The following is a 19012-nucleotide window of genomic DNA, read 5'->3' as shown; positions in this document are numbered from 1 at the left end:
GCCTTTTATACCCTTAGCCCATCCCAAAGTTTTTTCAGTCAGCTCCTTCTCTGCCGTCCATGAGTGGAGATCACTCTCTTCCATCTCCCCATCATCATCCCCAAGTGCCCCTTACATCTTAACATACACATAATATCCATCTCTTAATTGTGAGAGCTGACCATCACATTATAGTGCAAAGTGATATTATTGTAATATTATTGTAGGACAACATTATTGTAATTGTCCTCCCATAGTCCTCTTCCCCCTTGTAACAGCCTCGGTAGTGGGGGCATTTGGGGAGGGTAAGATTATTACCAGGAGGCACACCATGACAACAGCTGACCTCCAATCGAGATGCAAGAGAGTGATCTCCACCCATGGATGGCAGAGAAGGAGCTGACTGACAAAACCTTGGGATGGGCTAAGGGTATAAAAGGCAGAGCAGCCATTTTGTGTGGCCACTGGTTACTGAGACTCCCGATGCTGTAATTTTTCTTCATTCAGTCCTTTGCTGTATTTTTATTAAGGTTTAATAAACCTTTGAAATTTTAAAAGTGAGTGTCGTGTCTCATGCTGTAAATCTGCAGTTGAGAATGAGGCTGTGTTCTACTCTTGGCTGTTACAGTTCCAATCTGAGGACTGAATTCCTGTTACTAAGGAGTCCCTTGTCCCAGCCCGGCAGGATGGGAGCCCATCCCTGCTCACGTCCAGCCCCGAGGAGCAGGCAGGGGGGCAGCACAGAAGGGTCGGGAAGGGTCCTCAGGACACGCTGCCCATCCCTCAGCGCCAAAAGCAAGCACAGCACCCGCCCCTGACACACCCTCCCTCAACCTCTGCTTCCACGGGGACAGCCACCAAGCGTCTGCCACAGCTGTGGCATTTGGCAACCTGGTGACAGTCTCAGCCACAAAAGCAGTGACAGCTGATCCGTTCTCCTCCCTCAGGCCACTCCCCTCCTCAAGATCCATTCAGGAGTTACTCTTTGCAGTACCTTGTTTTGGAGTATCCTGTTAAAGGCCAAAGGCCTGTGACTGGTCACTGCTTTTGAGCAGTTAAAGTTCTCATTAAATTGGGTTTCTTGTATTTCCTGTAACAAACTGGTAAATTGGGTAACAGTTCCATCACTGCAGGACCAGGACAGAGGGGCTGGAACCTGATGTTCCACAAGAAAACCCACAGCTCAACCAAAGCAGGTTTGGTTTATTTGAATGGCTTAATTCAATACTCTACAAAGGTAACAAACTGCAGCACGGCGCACAGTCATATGAGAAGGGTTCAGTGCAAAACACAACTAACTACGGCCAGGGAAGCCCAAAGTTTCAATTAATTTTATTTTTTTTATTTTTATTTTTTTTACAGTGTACATTGTTAAATAATGTAAAGAAAACGCTTGTAATTCAGAAACAGATTTTATGTGGAAAAAGATACTCAAAGTGTAATATTAAACAAAATAATTTAACAGTTCAGTAGCATTAGTTTATTCCTCTAGACTTCAGTTATTCATCCACAGGAGGAGAGGGAGGGAGAAAAAAAAAATCAATGGTAAATAAAACCAGTTCTTGCATAACATTAAGTGAAAAAACGACCTCAAACTTATTAGATCAAATTTAAATAACCATGTGCTGCATCCAGCTGACCAGTTCCTCTGCCACGGGTATTGCCCTTGTCTCTTACTGCCTCAGCTCTGTCCTGGTCCTGTTTCCCTGGGCGTGCTCAAGAGCCTCCCCCCTGCATCCATCCTTCCAGAGGTTCCCACCTGGCCTCAGCCCGGGGCCCGCTGCTCTCCTGCTCCCCTGGAGCCTGCCCTGTGCCACAGCAGCTCTGTGCTCCTCTGCAGCTCCGCCCGCCCTGCCGCCAGAACTGCTGCTGAGCGAGGCACAGCAACGAAAGCATCTCACACGTTTCTTTGTGAAAATCAAAGCATGAGAACATCTGCAGACACAAAAACTCCCTATTAAGGAGCAGCAGGGAACAGCGCTCGGAGATTAAAACAAACATGGACAAATAACACCCCTGTGATGCACCAGCCTCCAGGACACCGATGACCTCCTCCCAAGCTACACCCTCATCCATCACAGCTTCCTGCAGCACTACATAAACACTGGCTGGTATTATTTTGACTTTGAAAAGGAAACCAGTATTTCTTAAACAGAAAAAGGGAGAATGACCAAAGCAGAAGATACAGTACAGGTACTAAGAGGTGACAAGTGACAGACAGTGACAGTCCTGGTACCAGCTTGAAATTTGTTAAGAGTGAACAAAATTGTAAATCCTCCAAGTAAGACAGAGGAAACTTCTTGATGCCGGCTGCTTCAAGTACATCCATTGCCGGCAATGGACGTTGCACCAGGACAGTCTGTTCCTGGCTTAAATGAATTTTACCAAAAAAAAAGGTAAGAAAAGCAATCCCAGCAGACAAGCCCAAGCCAACGAGCAATGGCACCTCTCCCTCAAGTCACATCCTGACCAAACATCTTTACCACTTCACAGCTGGAGTCAAACTGCATCTTAAGTTGGGCCTTTCCCAAAGACACACGTTCTCCCCATCCTCTCTCCGTTTCTGACCCAGCCCTCCTGCCTCCAGAGCCAATATTGGTTAAGTCTCGTTGTAGCTTCACCTGCATCCCTCCATCCCAGCCCACCTGGCCCCTGTCACCCCACACCTTCAGCTCTGCCCGCCTGGATCAGTTTTCCCACACGCAGAACTCTCCGCCCCGCAGCCTCGGTGACCTCCCTTCCACGCTCCTGCTCCAACGTCCCGGGCGCTGGGCACAAACATCCTGCCCTCAACTGCCCTCTGCCCGCCTGGGCTCTGCTGGGAAGACGACGCTAAACTGCAGAAGCAAGAGAAGTCCAAGGCACTAAAATATCCAGCAAGCATACTGGGAGAACAGACAAGTATTCAAGTACATTAATTTATACAATTTTACATTCACATTTATTTATCTAATACAATGAAAATACAAAGGAAAAAGTTAAAGTGTCTCCAATAAGTATAAGGATATAGCTAGCTTTTTTTCCCATTTTTTCTTTTTAACTTTTTTAACCCTCTATATTCCACTCATTTTTAAACTACTGTTGTCCAACAACATTTATATAATCACAGTGTTTCCACATCAAAACTGATGGTAAGTACATGTCCGCAGGGAACTTTAAAAAATTTTTTAACAATTTAAATTGCTCTAATGCTGCAGTCAAAGCTGTTAATATCTTACTTAAAGCAGTAATGACCTATCAAGCACGGGCTGCACCACAAGTCCATTCGTGTGCCCCATCATTTCAGAGCCAGATGCTATTGACTGGGGAGAGGGAGAGGAGGGGAATTTGGACAGCTTTTTCTGGATCTTGGTTCTTCAGGAAGAGGCGAGAAGCATGCTAAAGCCTCATGCTAGGGTTCAGCTCTCCCACCTCCACACGTGTGGATTCAGCCTCCAACCAGAAATATTTAACAGCAAGACTGTATGAACTGACCCCCCTGGCTTCTGCTCACAGCTCTCGTTCCACACGAGAGCAGCCCCCCTCGTGAAAAGCACTGTCCCATCACAAGGATGCTGATCATCCTCCTCCCCCTTCCGAGTGTGTGGGGAAACTCCCGCTACAGAGAGTTGACAGCAATGGTTGCAAAAGAGAAATTCATTCCCAGTCTGGCAAGCTACCAGTTCATTGCAGCACTAGTAGTGATACAGGGCCCCATCTCCCTCCCCATGTCCTGTCCCGAGGTGTAGCCAGCAGGGTCTCTGGGCACGGCTAAGTGGTCCGCAGGTTGGAGCCTGGAGGGTTGCTGACAGACTTCTGCAAATTGCTGATGTTGAAGCTTTGCAAAGAGGTGGCCCCCACGGGCTGGAACTGGCCGAGCTGTGGCGGTGCTGGCCCCCCTGCCCCGCTCCAGGGCGGGGGGAAGGACGCTGCTGGGTAACCGTACTGCTGCGGGGGGCACATGGCCTTGCTGAAGGGACCTAAAGAGGTAGCTGATGCTGCAGGGATGGGTGTAGCACCCAGGGAAGATGTCATAGAGATACAGAGCTGACCTGGTGCCGAGAATTTTCTTGCCATTCCAGGGCCCTGAAAGGTAATCCAACAACCAAGAGAACTTTAACTGTGTGACTTTAAAAACCACCAGTCCACCCCTTGGCCTACAATCCGCTCCCAGTGGGTATTTACAGGGCCAGGCCATGACCCTCCCCTTTAGTTTTCCCCTTCCCTTCCAGAGCAGGCAGTACGCCCTCCACGTGAAGAGCCAGCCAGCAGTGCTCTAGAGCTGCTGCCCCAGCTGTGCTCTGGCTATGTTTGAAACCCCAGGGAGACAGAAGGACACCCAGCTTCTCACCACACCCCCTCACGGGTCACACCTCACCTCGTAGTTGCTGTGCCCTTTGCCAACTTTCTTGCCAGACAGGTTCATGGCGTCCCGAGCCCAGTTATCCACCAGCTTGTGCAGGTCATCTGTGAAGGTGCCCTTGCGGCTCGAGGCGATGGCCGTGGGCTGGCTCTGGGGAGCCTGGCTGTTCACTGCAGCCCCCACTGTGTTGGTGCTGCTGGTCCCTACAAACACAAACACAGCCATCACAGCCTGGCTCAGAGCTGACCTGCCTCTAGTGCATTCAGTAACTGTGGTAATGGCACACCAAGAGTTAAAATGCCATGCAAATTAATTCTGAGTTTCAATTCCAGGACACACTGAAGTGGGAACTGCAAGGACTCCTACAGGCATTTTCTCAGATTCAGGGTGTTTCACAGATAGGTTTACTTTGCAAGAAGTGCTGCAAGTGGTCATCCTAAGAGGGGAGTGGTAGCAGCCTACAGGTCTTTGTAGAACAAAAAGGACATTAGATTTCAGCACTGAGTGACAGCACAGGCATGTTGCTCTCTCATCCTACACCTTTTAATCAGCAGCAACCACCGCTGGTACAGGTCAATTCCATCTTGGAGGACAATGCTGGATGCTGAACAAGGAGCAGTAAAATCAGCATTGCCAGCTGCTCTGTAGCAAATTATCTCCACTTTGTGAAATGAAGAGAAAAATTCACCCAGTTTACCAAAATAAAAAAAAAAAAAAGAAAAAAAAAAAGAAAAAAAGGCCCCAGCCAGAAACAGCAACTGTTGTTTACCACAGCTGCCATACTTATGTTCTTGAGGATAACCAAATGGGACTGTCTTCATCCAACAAACAGCCAGGATCTGCAGGGAGGGTCTGCACTGCATTAAATTTTGCTTTTTGCCTCTAAAAGCATTTTTTTGCCATTATGTTCAGATTTCCTAAGTCAGAAGAATAAGCATTTGAGATACAAACAACTAATACAGCTTAAAGAAGGCAGAAGTGAGGGTATTCTTCAGACAAGCTGACAGGTCTCTCTTTTCACTGCAAGAACACAAAACCCCTTCACATAAATGCCAGGTTTCAGTTCTGCTAGAAAGCTTGCTGAACATTATCCTGTGCTGGGGAAATCAACCTAGAAGCTTTGTTTTGGATAGCCTTCCTATGCCACTCATATTTATAAACAAGCAACTGCACTCCAATCTAGGTTTTCCAAAGTCAGACCTCACAACACAAAGCAAAGAAGTCCTGCATTACCTAGGATCCTAAATTCCCAGCAGTACTGCAAAGTATCCTCATTTACAGCTGTGGAAGTGCCAGTTAACCACTAGAGCAGACCCAACAACAAAACCAGCATCAGCAGGGCTAAAGACAGCACTCCTTGCAAACACTCATCCTCACCTATTCCTGAAGTTCCTCAAATATTTCTACTTGCTCCCTCAGGAGACTGCACCTGGGAAATCCAGGAAAACTTGAGTTTATGGCAGGCATTTCTGAAGGGAAGCCATTTAGAGGTGGATCACAGAAATGCCAGCAATGAACATCACATCTCTCTTGCAAAGGCCAAATGACAGAATCCCCATCTCTTGCCTGGCAGTTCCTTCATCTGTCCCACTTTCCCTGGCCATCAGCCACATTCCTTGCCACCACTGTATCAAAGAAAGAACTGGTTCCAAAGCCCTGCAGGAATGTTTCGTACTGAGGAGTGGATTAGGAAGGTGACATACTTACTATGCAGGACAAATAAAGTGTTACTGCCTCTAGTAGTGCTGAGGAGGGAAGGACACAGATTGATCCCACCAGTTCCAGCTCAAGCATGGAAGTGGCTCCCGGGCTGGGTGACCACAGGAGTTGTTAGTGGGGGCAGACATGCAAGAACACACGGCAAGGGAAGAAAAAGGTTCCCTGAGCAGGGAGTGAGGCTGCAGCACTGATGGAGAGCAGCAGGGACACACTGGGTGGTGCAAGGAAAGTCTGCTGTGGAATAACAAGAACCTTAAGCATGCATCATGTGGGAAGGGCTCTGGGTACAATCGTTTAATAAGAGCAATGATGAGAAAAGTAAAGTTAAGTACAAATGAGGCAAAAGCAAGGGAGAGTTACTTGGGGGAGAGGGAACACTGCCAAAACCAGTAATAATCACATTCCACCATGAGGTTCATGCAGGAATTGACACACTTGCTCTCATCCTCTTCAGGATGGCCAGCATCCACTTGTGCTACTTCACATTTCCACTTGAATCACCAAGTACTCTGGATCCTACACTTACACCAGAGAGCCTCCTCAGGTTATGGAAGGGGGAGAGTTAATCAAGGCAGATACTACAGCACATTCAGCTGAAGAGATGAAAGATCCCTTAGGGGAGTTTAAGAGTTTTCCAAAGAATTAGATTGGTTCAAGGTGACAAAGGCTGTCAGAGCTTTGTCTCCTAAAGTGGCTTTGTCAGAGAGCTCCCATTTCAGGTCAAAGACATACTGGCCTACAGCATCAGAGCTGAGCTCTCACCTAAGGTCCATTTAAAACTGACTTCTCAGGAATTTTACATTTGAGCTCTGACACACTCACTGCCTGCAGAAACTGCCATCCAGAACAGGCTGAAAAGCAAGTGCTTCAACTTGTGGCATTCATGGAAACAACCCCCACATTCCTGCTCGGTCACAGCAGCCATCCCCAGTTCTGCTCTGACATGAGGGATCTGAAGTGAAACAGGCTCTCTCTCTCCAGCCCACTACCTATAATGTCTTAATTCTGCTCTTGGATTTTTTCCCCCCATAAACCACAGTCAAATGACACCTTTAAAACAGTCTTAAATGACATGTGCACACACAGGCTTTTCTGAACATCTCTGGCTTTGGGAGACACACTGGAGATCTCTGATGGCTTACTCTTAGGCTTTTAAAACGTTGGAGGAGTGTCTGCAATTGGATCCATCACTGAGGTGATAAACCCCATCAAATCCCAAACCAAGCAGCTGCTCTGAGTACAGCTCCAGCAGGTTACAATGAGCAACTGACCCTGATGTTGCTCTCATTAGCAAGAGCAGAGCTGCACAGGGAGGGGGAGGTTCTGCCTGCCTCCACCTGGCTGCTAGAGCAGCACCAGACTAGCCAATATCTAAGGACAGAGCACACATTAGAGGGCATAACACAGACAGACAGATGCTGTGCTGGAGACAGAGTCAGGGACATAAGGCTTCAATGACCAGGAAAAGCTGATGAATAGATTTACAATCAGGAATTGGAGATAACAGAAATAAGATAATTACTACAGAGCTGGTTGCAAGGACAGACTTTTTTCACCATCTTCCCTGAAGCACAAAGAGAGAGTAATTTGTTAAAGATAAGAGAAACAGTGAGAAATGTTTAGTATCAGGAAACATTACAAAAAGCTTGGTGAGAAACAGAGGACACAGCACAGCAGGGCTTTAACAGTCACTAATGGGACATTCTAGACAAACTCAAAGACTCGTCTAACAGTTTAATCACAAAGAGAAGATGCCCAGCCTCCTACATTTATTCTTCATAATTCCCAAACCATTGTGAAGAATGTCAGGAGACACTGAGGTCACAACTGCTATCAAACAGAAGGAACAGCAAGTACATCTTCCATTTTTGCCAGGACGTAGGAAGCATTTTACAACTATCAAATTTCAACCAGCAACAGATTTATTTGATAGGTCAGGTGCTTTTAGTTTGTCACCCTCTTTTCTCAGATGTGTGAAAACAGTTCAGACATTCCCTGCCAAGCTGTACCACTCTGTTTCTCCAGCTGCACAGTTAAAAGCATCAATCACTGCACTGTTTCCTCAACACCACTGATTCCAACCCAGTGTCTTCTCCAGCTGTCACTCTCCACAGCAGTCTGCAGCAGCACTTCAAGGACCAGGCTCCAGGAAGCAAGCAGCCTGCAGCAAGCCAGGTGCCAGGCCAAGCTGAGCCATGCCAAGCACTACCTGCTTTTACAGGACAGCTACAACACTCTTTCCAAAAGGAATCCGTTTCCCTTAGCATCAGTCCCAGAAGCAAGAGATACACAGGCCAAAGGACTCTTATAGCCAGATGATGGCCAATTTACAGCAAGCCTAGGCCTTGGAAGTAAATTATGCTCTCATATATTCATTTCAATGTCAATTCTAGAAACAGACTGGCTGTTCTTCATATTCCCTTCCACCAAAAAAGGACAGGCCAGACTAACAATTTTAAGTTAGCTTTGATATGAATTTAACTTCTTCCAAGAAAGGAACATTAAATCTGGATAGTGCAGACGTCAGTGCACATCTGCACATTAATATACAGAGCAAAAACACTTAAAGCTGCTAAATTTGAAAAATTAAATAATTTTAGTGCTTAGATCCCAAACCCAGTGAAGTGGGTTAGAGTTAGTGCACAACTGAACAGCCAGGAAGACGTTTCCCTCCCTTCCTTTCCCAGAGGATGGGGCTGGTTGCATTGCAGCTGTCTCTGCAGAAGGCCAGGCCCAGCTCCTGCACACAGCCCTGGCTCAGCTGAGCCCTGCCAAGCACAGCAAGACAGATGATGCAGATGTGTGGTACTGCCATGCAGTGCAGCGACAGCAGGGCTCCTGACAGCCCTCCAAACTTCCTCACATCGAGTCATTCCAGAGGGTAGGAAACAAATGTCACACATTTAAAGGGTCCAGCCTGCAGAAGCAGCATAGGAAATGTTGCAGCACTCCCAATAAAAAGCATCACACCAGCAGCCTTGGCTCAAGCATATTGTTATTTCAGCCACATCAGAAGTTTGAGGCTCTCTTGTAAGTCTGGCCTAATGTAAGTACAAATGAGAGGATTCTGAAAAGAGCTGCAAGCTAGCTTGTGAGGGCTGACAGGACATCTGGAAATGTCTATTTACCCACCTTTACTGCTACTTGTTTTACATTTAATGTATCTCCAATTCACAGGAAAAACTTCTAAACCTGAGCCCATTAGTAGTTAAGTTCTTTTGAGTTAGCCTGGAATTACTCTCTAATTATTTTAAACCCCTTTAACACTTCGATCTTTAGCTAGCCATCTGTTAATGAACACAAGTCGTCACTACAGGCTGCCTACAGGTGGCATCAAAGCTCTGCACTGTCACCAGCTTTGGTGCTGAGAGTGTGGGGACACACATCCAACTTGTGCTGCAAGCACACTGCCAGGGAGGGCAACACTCCCCCCACCACTACTGAAGTGTCCAGCTAAGGGATAACCTGGAAAAAAATTTTTCCTCACTCTTCTACTAGAAAGATTACCCCCCTGCAAGTCTCATGTCATCTAACATATGCTGAAGCAAAATTACCAAGGGGCCTTGCTAAGTCTCCCCAGTTTGTGTCATTTCACTGATCTGTCCTGAACGTTTCCTTTCAAGGTTTAGAGAAAATGAGTGCTTGTTACAGTGAGTTTAACAGCAGAGAACACCTAACACGAGAACCCAAACTTCTAAAGGTGTGCTAAGAGCAGCTGAGCCATGGGATGGGAGGGAATAGATGGGAGGGAATACAAGGTGATAGATGAGGATGGGCTGCATGAAACAGATCCAAGCAGCAGAAACAAAAACCAAAAAAGACAAAACAAAAAAACAGACAAGGAAGGAGTAAAGGTGTTACACACAAAGAGCCAAGCAGGGCGTACTCAGAAATCGGGTCCTCCTGCCACCAGGCTTGAAGGTCACTCTCTCAGATGCACAGTTAAACTTCGCACAGCCTGTGAGAAAACAAGAACAGGGAGAACAGAGAAAGGAGAGGAGAGGAGACAGAACACCACTACAAGATGTTAGCAACTTGAAGTTGGAAGGATGAAATGCAATCACAACACACAAGAATAAGTCTCAAAGTGTGGACCAAGGAGTACAGAGACAATATACGGAGTGAAGAGACTCCCTCCAGCACCTCCAGACATGAGGCCACTGCCACTCTCCAGGACATAAGCCAACTATAAAGTTGCAATCTATAGGAAAGCCAAATCCTGACAAAAGTACCCGATTTTTAAATGGTACTGCACAACTCTGGATGCAGGGAGATGATTCAAGAAGCTCCAAAATGCCTGAAACAGTTCCTAAAAGAGCTCTATAGAAAATTCTTCCTTAAAGTCTGTTTCCATTTTCTGTATGCACTTCTTCAGTTTTAGAACTGAAGAACATTAGAACTGACTTTCAAAAAGATGTGCAAAGGGAAAAAAGCCTACAACAGCTAAGTTCAGATAAGTAAAGGAATCATCCCCTAAAGACAAGCAAAAAAAGCCCTCCTTACTGAATAAATCAGAGCTGTGCCTGAGAATTTATTTGATAACATACTAATAACAAGCTACCCACTACTCGAGAAACCTGAGTACATGACCAATTTACTACTCCCACCATTTCATCCTCCTACACTGACTCTTCCTTCCAGGATAATTCACAATTGAAGAACATGAGCCTTTTTTTACCTTTTACTGTTAAAAACTCCATTGACAGAAACAGCCAAACCAGCTAGGAAGTCTAAAAGGACTAAGACTCCAAGTCTTTGGAAACTTCCAACCATTTCAGTTATCTGTTAATATCAAACCTGTTCTGCCCCTTCCTTGGTGTGATTTCCAACCCTCCAGTCTCAGTGCTCTCTTTCCCTCTGAGCCAACACCTTTCCCAGGTCAGCAGAACTTGGCTGCCACCACCCCACTGCACTCTCTTGTGCTGTCCTTGGGGTTTCAGACCTTCAACCACCTCACACTTCCCTGAGTGAGAAACTACAAACCTAGTTGCAAACAACATTCTTATCAGCCTCCATGCATAACCTGGGGACCCCAGAGCTACTTTACACCAGGTATTAAAAATCAAGTGTCACAAAGCCAACCCTTCATTTCCACTGCTAATTCCACTAACTGCATTTGGAGTCTTACCTTGGCCTGGCGCCGAAAGGCTCGGTACCGACAGGGCACCATCACTGGTGAAGGCAGAGTAGAGATTCTCACTGGAAGGTGAAGGTTTGAGGGGCTGTAACAAATGGTTCTGCCCAGTCTCTGGCACACTGCCAGGAGGATGAAGGGTCTGCTGAGGGGGCAAGACTGATGGTGCACTTTGAGCTGACAGGTTGCCTAGAGGAAAAAGGAAGGTAAAAATTTTGGTTTGCGTACATTTTTGAGCCTGACCAAGCACGACAATCCAGAGAAGGAGAGAAGGAGAGGCAGGGGGAGAGAACTACTCCAGTTTCTGAGAAAGCAATAAGACCAGAAAAATTCCTCAGTTTTAAGACAACTCTGTGGTGGTTTATGTGCTCACTGAGCTCCTCTATCACACAGCAGAACAGAAATGAGCAGCCAGGGTGAGTGGATACAGAAATCTCAGCATGACATGGAATTATCAAAGTGAATACACAAGAAGCAGTATCAAATATTTCTGCTGGCACTGCTGGCCCTCCAATACTGTTTGCTCCTGCTACAGGATTGGAGAATCTCCAATTACCCAGAAAGTATCTGTCATCAACGTCACTCAATCAGTAAACAGAACTAGTTCCTGAGTTCTGTTCATCAGAAAAATGGTCTTAGTAAGAAAGGAAGCCTTGACAATTGAAACTGATTCTCAATCTCTAAGTACAACAAATCTTCAATTCCATGAAAAAAAACCACTATTTTAATATCCATCAACTGTGGGTTTCTGCAGTGTAAGGACACCAGTAATAACACGCTTAAGTGGTATTAAATTAGGGAGAAAAAAAATCTCTGCAGATGACTAAAGAGACCAGACCCATTCTGCAAAATCAGTTTCAGGAGGGAACAAGCACAGTTTATCTTTAAAAAACAAACTTTTCTTCCATACTGTAAATTTACACTTTTCTTCCTAGTCAGAGCCCAATGACTAATATCTAAAAAACATAAACCACAACTTTAAAACTGCTCTAATAGAACAATGTCACAGGACTTTTCAGTGGACTGAAAAAGTTCCAAGCAAGACTACCAAAGAGCAAAAGTAATGTCAAAAATGATAAAAGAAATTCAGGGGGGAACTGGTACACACACACACACACTCCTCAAAAGAAAACAAAGAGAGACACAGCTCTAAGAATGAGAGATGGTACTTGGTCTATTTTATCTGCTAACAATATTGAAGGAAGCCTTACCTGATAGCTGAGGGCTTTTGTGTCCCTGGGAGCTGCTACGACTGGACTTGCTGCCTTTTCCTTTCGTAGGTCTTCTCCTTCTTCCTGAAAGGGGTGCAGCTGGGGGAATAATTACTGCAGGTGGAGCCTTTCCAAGTTTCACATAGAGTGACTCAATCTCCTGCTTCTGGCGGCTCTGCAGCTCCTGGATCTCTTTAAGGTGCCTAACAAGTTAGAAAACAGTGGGATTTACAAGAATTCAAGGTATACACATAGATACAAACAACTCCTCCCCTCCAGTCAACCCTGAGCTGCTTCTTTGGTCAAACTCTCAAACATTTAAGAAAGAAGTAAATAAATCTTTTCCACTAAATAATAACCACTGAACACACATGTCAGAACACTTGCCATTTTCCAGTGTGCTCTAGCCCTGGCTAGAATTCCAAAACTAAGTTTCCAACGTTGCAATCACAAAACCAGAGTAAACAGAAGTACAAAAAAAGCATTCAAATGCTACAGGAATAGCTAGATTACTCATTTTCTCAGACATATGGCCTTGGAGACTTCTACACCCTTACCGCCTTACAATTTGTTTCAGAGCAGTTGCATACACAGGATTTAAAACTGCCGCTACCCTAAAAAATAGTTCAACTTTCAGTATGAATAAATTAGTAGGTCACATTGCTTCACTTCTAAATTCTTGTCTGAGCCAACAAGGTCTCTTCAGGAAAAGAGCCATTAGAAATGCCAGAAATGCAGATCAGAAATGCAGAGACTTGTATGTCATTTTCAAACAACACTATGTTTTTCCCACTCACTCCAGTGATACGCCAAATCTTTCTTAGATCTACAGTCTTATCCACAGTGCAGCTGGCAATCTACATACAACAAGGTTACAGGGTAGAAAATTCAGCCCAACAAACATGTATATTCCTCTTTTGTTATAACTGTATACTGCTTTCCCACTAAAGAACCTTACTTCCCACATAAATGCTGACATTGACTCCTGATACTGAGCAAAGGCTAAGGTATGTACAGGTGAAATTCATATTAATCCTGTCACATCTATTCCATACACAACCACCCAAAGAAAAAGCCTTACTTCTCCCGCAACCGACGGAGTTCCAACTTCAAGTCTTCATCTTCAATATCCGACTCATTGTCACTGCTCATGTAGGAAGAGTTGAAGGAGTTGCTAAGGCTCTGAACAGGGAGGCTGATCTTCGATCCCAGGTGCTGGACAGAGTCTGGGCTCGCTGAGCCATCATCCAAATCCTTAGCCATTCCACTGAGAAAAGCGACCTCCGGATCAGAGGATGGACCATTCATGTGTGGGGACTGCCTCGACTCCAACTCTTTCTTCGGAGCTGCAGCTGAAGAAGCAACTTGTTCTAAGCCCACAGAGAGAGGAAGAGTCATTGGCTCTTTCTCAGCACAGCTGACCTCATCCCGAGCCTTCGACACGGAGAAGCGCCCCACTTGATCCGTCGCTGTCGTCACCTGGAAGCGCCCAACCTTGGTGGCCTGAGCAGCATCTCCCGGCAGTGGCAGCCCAGGAGCTGCCTCAGGAATGCCATCCACCACATCCAAGGAAGCAGCAGCCACGGCCCCACTCTTCCTGCTCTCAGCCTGCTTTACCAGCGTGCTCTCTGGGCTACTGCCAGAAAGGCTTGAAGAATCAGTGGAGGTGGTTTCAAATTGCACTGGCTTCGTGTCAGGTTTGTCACCCTCTTTTAGCACATCATCCACTGCCACCGATACCTATAATAGAAACACAATCATGCAGACTTCCTTAGTTTTTCCTTAACATGATGCTTTTATTTCCCTTAATGGTAAGATGCATCTGAGAGGGGAAAATAACTCATTTCCTAGGTATGCCACAAAGCAAGCCACTGCTTTCCTCCAGGCAAAACACTGCCACACAAAGCAGCACTTGTCGTAATCTAGAGGATTAACTCCAAGAAACAGCAGCCTCAGATGGGGCTCCTTCACCAACAGGACGTAATACAGTGAACATCCCAGCCCTGTTAGTGAAAGAGCAGCCCAACATTAAGGACCAAGGCCAACAGCTAAGCCTGCTGTGATGAAACCCTATGTTCACAACTCTAGACCTGCACAGACTGTGCCATCTCTGCCCTGAATGGAAACAGCATCTGCAGACCTGCTATCACAAGCTCTGCATGGACAGCAAAGTCCTGCACATGGCACGCTGAGCTGGCACTACCAGGAACCACCCCAAGATGCTGCACCAGAGCCAAGTGAGTTTAGCAGCTGGTACCTGAAACCGTCCCATCTTCAGCACACTGGCTCCTGCTGCAGCAGCCACAGCTCCGCTGTCTCCATCACCTACTGCCAAAACTATGGAAAAGGAGAATGGGGTTAAGACAACAATGAAAGAAATTATTTCAACTCCAACCATTTCTTTTTATGCACTTCAAATTCAACTATCTGTTAACACCAAAGAGGCTTCTAGACTCATAGCACCATATTCATATTAAAATGTTAATTATTAATGTCAAGTTGAAGCATTTTTCTACAAAGCTTCCCTGCACAGTGTATTTGCCAAAATTACACTTCTAGGCAACAAAAAAAGCACACTCATTTCAGAGAGGTGAAATAAACAAATAATAAAAAATAGAGGTTTACGAAAGAAAAAGCTTATTTTGATTCAATACCCAGAGTGACTATCTAAATTTCACAAACACTGGGGACAACTATTGACCAAAAAGGGGCAAGCTGAAGAAATGCTATAAACCACATTTACTCAAAGCAGTCTATCTGAAGTTCTCCAGGTTGGACTCTTAGGTGTCAGCTCCTAATTTTGTTGCTGTGTGCACTGGCAGTATAAAGTTACAAAGCTGCGAAATAACATTCTATTTTTAAATCAGTTCTATTGGACAGCTTGCACTGTTTATTAAGCAACTTCCCAGTTTGGTTACCTTTATCTTCTAAATTTAAAAGACAAAACCCAACTAATTCTAGCAGAATAATGAATTCTACATTATAGTTCACCAATGTCCCAAAACGAGAGTATATAATTTATTTTCCTTCACGGTTTCATTGGCTTCTGAAGGTTTGCTATTCAACTTCAGAGGCACACACATGTTAAATAGTGTTTACTAGACAACTCAAGAAAAAATTTCAGCACTGTATGAACAACTTCTATTAAAACAAGAAGATTTTAAAAATTAAAACCATTAAGATGAATACTGATAGGAAAATCTCAGATTATTTTGCAAGTGTTTGGATTCCCCCCAGTGAATCAATCCATACAGATATGAAAGTCATTGATCATCCAGACTTTAACTGGTGATCATCCAGTCAACCTTCAGTTGCTCTAAAGCAGAAAGAAGCAAGTCTGGGTTTCTTACTACCTTTCTTAAATTTTTAGTAGTTTAACCTTGGCTTCTCTGCTCAAACAGAAATGAAACACCCTTAGGGCAAGGGAGAGGTATCCTACATGTAGAACACAGTGTAATGACACAAAATGGGCCCTACTGTTGTTGCCAGGAACATAACACATGATAGAAAACAGTTCCTTCTAGTCCTGATGCTGTACCTCAGCAGCATAGTGGAGATTCTTTTTGAGTCTTAATTTAGCATTTTGGACAGCTTTAAATCCTAAATGAGTCACTACAATATGTAAGTATCTATGATTTCCCCCCTCCTCATGGCCTACAGGGGAAAATTTCAGTCTGGCTACTAAAAACTAATAAGATGCCCTCAAGGAGCTGCCATTCCATGACTTGGTAGAAAAGGCTATAACCTTCCAAGTGGTTACTCTGTTCAATTTTGATTTCTATCTCCATGCTGAGAAATCACCCAAAGTAATCCCAGCTGTCTTACCATCCTTCAGACACTGTGTTGCTGTGGACACCGGCCCAGTAACCACTGTTGATGCTACTGAGGGCACAGACTGCAGGTTCAAGGAGGAAAACAAAATAAATTAAAATACTTAGTAGTTTCATTGAATGCCAACAAATCCAGCATACTGCATATTACATAATTTTTTTGCTTCCAACAGGGACCAAGTATGATACATGAAAAGACAAATGCAAGACAAGAGATTTTACAGGCCTTATAACCCTGAGGCTGTGAGCAGATCACCCCTTAGCCTGTGCAGAAATAATGCATAAATAACCACTTGTATTGTCAGTCATTGTCTGCAGTCAGTATCCAAAGCTCTTTAACAGAGGCTTTTAAAATTTCAGATCCACACTTGAACCAGCCCTCCCAAATTAAGACTGACATATCACATATTGCTTTTTTAGTGCTCTTTACCCTTATTCCACAGTCACTTCCATTTCCAGTTTGGTGACATCACCAGAAAAGTTGGAATAACAACTAATACCAAAAAACAGCCTCAGGAAATTACCTAATCTATTGCAATATACAGACTTTCCCGATTTTGGTTGACTCAGTCCCACAAACTGGAAGATGACTCTGAATTTTTATTTTTAAAAGTCTAAATACTGGTGTAGTGGTATTAAAGGCAGTGACCTAAGAGTATGACTTTTAAAAAACACTGAGGTTTTTCAAGACTACTAAACTGCCAACATTGCAAACATACACAGGCAGGGGCAGATGTCACTGGGACGGTCTCTGGGCTAAGGGTTCTCCTCAGCTGAGCATCCAGATCTTCCAGTGGCTGTTGGGACTGAGAAAAAAAAAAAGAGTAAAACAATGTCCCAGCTCAGGAAAAACAAAAGCATTTGTTGAGAAACAGACATATTCAATATTAAAATTTAAAGCACTCAGTACAGCTTCCATATTTCTAACAAGCTTCCTTCCTACACATTTAGATTTAACATGTATAGTACAGTAAGACCTAGAAGTAACTCATGCAACATACTTGTTTAAAAACAACAGAACAGGAAAATTAATTGGAACTTAAAAAAAAAAAAAAGAGAAAAAAACACAATATCACTCAAACCCAATCAATCACAAAAAATCCACCAACCCACAAGTTCCCTCAGAGAGGCTACATAGATGGATTGACTTGAGAAGAATGGAAAGGGGCAGAATCTCTCAAGTATGCTTATTACTTGGATTTCAGCTGTTTCAGTTAGAATATAAGATGTTTTTCAAACTTGGCCAGCTGGATTGGGGAGAGGAAGAGAAGAACATTTTACCTAAAAATATCTTGAAGATAAAGAAAGTCCCAAAATGACTAAATTAGGGCCATGTCCATAAGATACATTGAAAGAAGAATGTATTGTCAGATATCACTAAGCTGCAATTCTGACCCTACAGAAGAGAAATCTTCATCCAAACTTTAGCACTATTAATCTCTCCAAGTACAAAAAAAGAAGCTGTATCTGTTTTTAAAACTGAAGTGGGGATCATGACAACATAAAAATACTACTTTCCACTGAAAGTCAGAGGTACATAATAGCATAAAGATGCTTTCAAAAGGTTGCCAGGATAACATTCTTCCTGACACGTGGATTTCACAATAAAACCAAAAACCCTAGGAACAATAAAACCTGTATCAATTCCATTATAGAAAAAAAAGCAGAAGATGCAGACTCGTATGACTCCATTCAGAAATCCAACTGGTTAATGACAAGTGAGGCAATTTAATCCAACACTGTAAAACAGAGGGGACATGTCACGTGAAATACTAAATAATTCTCATTACTTATGCTCACAAGAAGATATTTGCTTCAATTAAACAAATGGCTACCACGATGATCAGGAAATAAAGATTTCCTTATGGAACAAGGGGACAAAAATGAAACTTGAGATTAATCTAAACACACTTTAAAAAGCAATTAAAGAATAAACAGAACAGGTATTTAAGACTATAGAACAGACTGTTCAAAACTGGTCTTGACATGACATGTGCTCTGTCTGCAAATTACAAGTCTGCTACTAAGGAAAGGGGAAAAGTTGTGTAATCACCTGCTAGTGACAGAAGCAGCACAGAAGGCAAGCCTGTCTACTTTAAGACAAGCCAGTAATTTTCCAGATAGTATTATGTGATAGCAGCAAATGCTCTTAAGAGTCAATTAGATTTGATCCAGTTGGTCTCCTCCAATTTTGTTTCATTCCTAGACAATCCTTCTGAGTTCAAATGAGAAGTGAAATTCAGTAAGTTGTTTCCAAAGGACAAGAAGCAAGGGACCTATATTTGTGACTCTTCCATGCTACAAATCCTGCCAGAAATACCCATGACAAACAGGAAGCAGCCTTTTGCAGTGGTACAGTGGCTTGAGTCATAGAAGTGGCTACAAGTGCTTCTGAGCTCAGGGGAAAATACTACTAATATACTGAGTTTCCAGCAATGAAAAGGGCTATGAATTCCATATGACTGCTTTTAAACTAGCTGTCTCCTGATCCATCTGATAGCTGGTCATGGGAAGAATGCAGGTAAGAGTTATCACCAAATTGCTGTCGTCTTCTCTTCAGTGAAAGCATGGTTCAGAAAGAACTGACTAAAAGAGACAAACCAGCTTCTGCCTCCGAAATCAGGGGAAAAAAACAAGCGGTTTTTTCTTGCTCAGTTTGGAGAAAGGAGACACCCATCTCCTTGCTAGTCACAGGGCAGGAATATGGCCTATGGCTCTAAGATCAAGACGTAAAAGCGAGCTACCTTTAGAAAATATTTCAGATGAAGAAGCCTTTTTCTTCCAATTTCAGATGTCA

At 44.0% G+C, this 19012-nt stretch overlaps 1 protein-coding gene across 16 annotated transcripts in view; it reads right to left on the bottom strand.

Annotated features, from left to right (window-relative positions):
• Positions 1-2901: 2901 nt before the first annotated feature.
• WNK1 (WNK lysine deficient protein kinase 1) overlaps positions 2902-19012 on the bottom strand; it is a 96424-nt gene continuing 80313 nt past the window's right edge. For 8 of the 16 annotated variants that reach the window (XM_041484461.1, XM_041484468.1, XM_041484465.1 and 5 more), the window contains 10 exons: positions 16935-17021; positions 16211-16280; positions 14643-14722; positions 13467-14125; positions 12386-12588; positions 11169-11363; positions 9906-9998; positions 7563-7604; positions 4337-4524; positions 2902-4044 (listed from right to left, as the gene is read on the bottom strand). In XM_041484461.1, coding sequence (XP_041340395.1) covers positions 3730-4044; positions 4337-4524; positions 7563-7604; positions 9906-9998; positions 11169-11363; positions 12386-12588; positions 13467-14125; positions 14643-14722; positions 16211-16280; positions 16935-17021 — 1932 coding nt within the window. In that variant the 3' untranslated portion in view covers positions 2902-3729. The remainder of the gene's footprint in view (positions 4045-4336; positions 4525-7562; positions 7605-9905; positions 9999-11168; positions 11364-12385; positions 12589-13466; positions 14126-14642; positions 14723-16210; positions 16281-16934; positions 17022-19012) is intronic. The other 8 variants (XM_041484469.1, XM_041484476.1, XM_041484477.1 and 5 more) reach the window with 4 other exon arrangements.

The sequence above is a fragment of the Pyrgilauda ruficollis genome, unplaced genomic scaffold (assembly GCF_017590135.1).
Source record: "Pyrgilauda ruficollis isolate IOZ18807 unplaced genomic scaffold, ASM1759013v1 scaffold66, whole genome shotgun sequence".
In the NCBI taxonomy this organism is placed as follows: domain Eukaryota; kingdom Metazoa; phylum Chordata; class Aves; order Passeriformes; family Passeridae; genus Pyrgilauda; species Pyrgilauda ruficollis.
The sequence above is the reverse complement of the archived record's forward strand: the minus strand, read 5'-3'. Positions and strand labels throughout refer to the sequence as shown.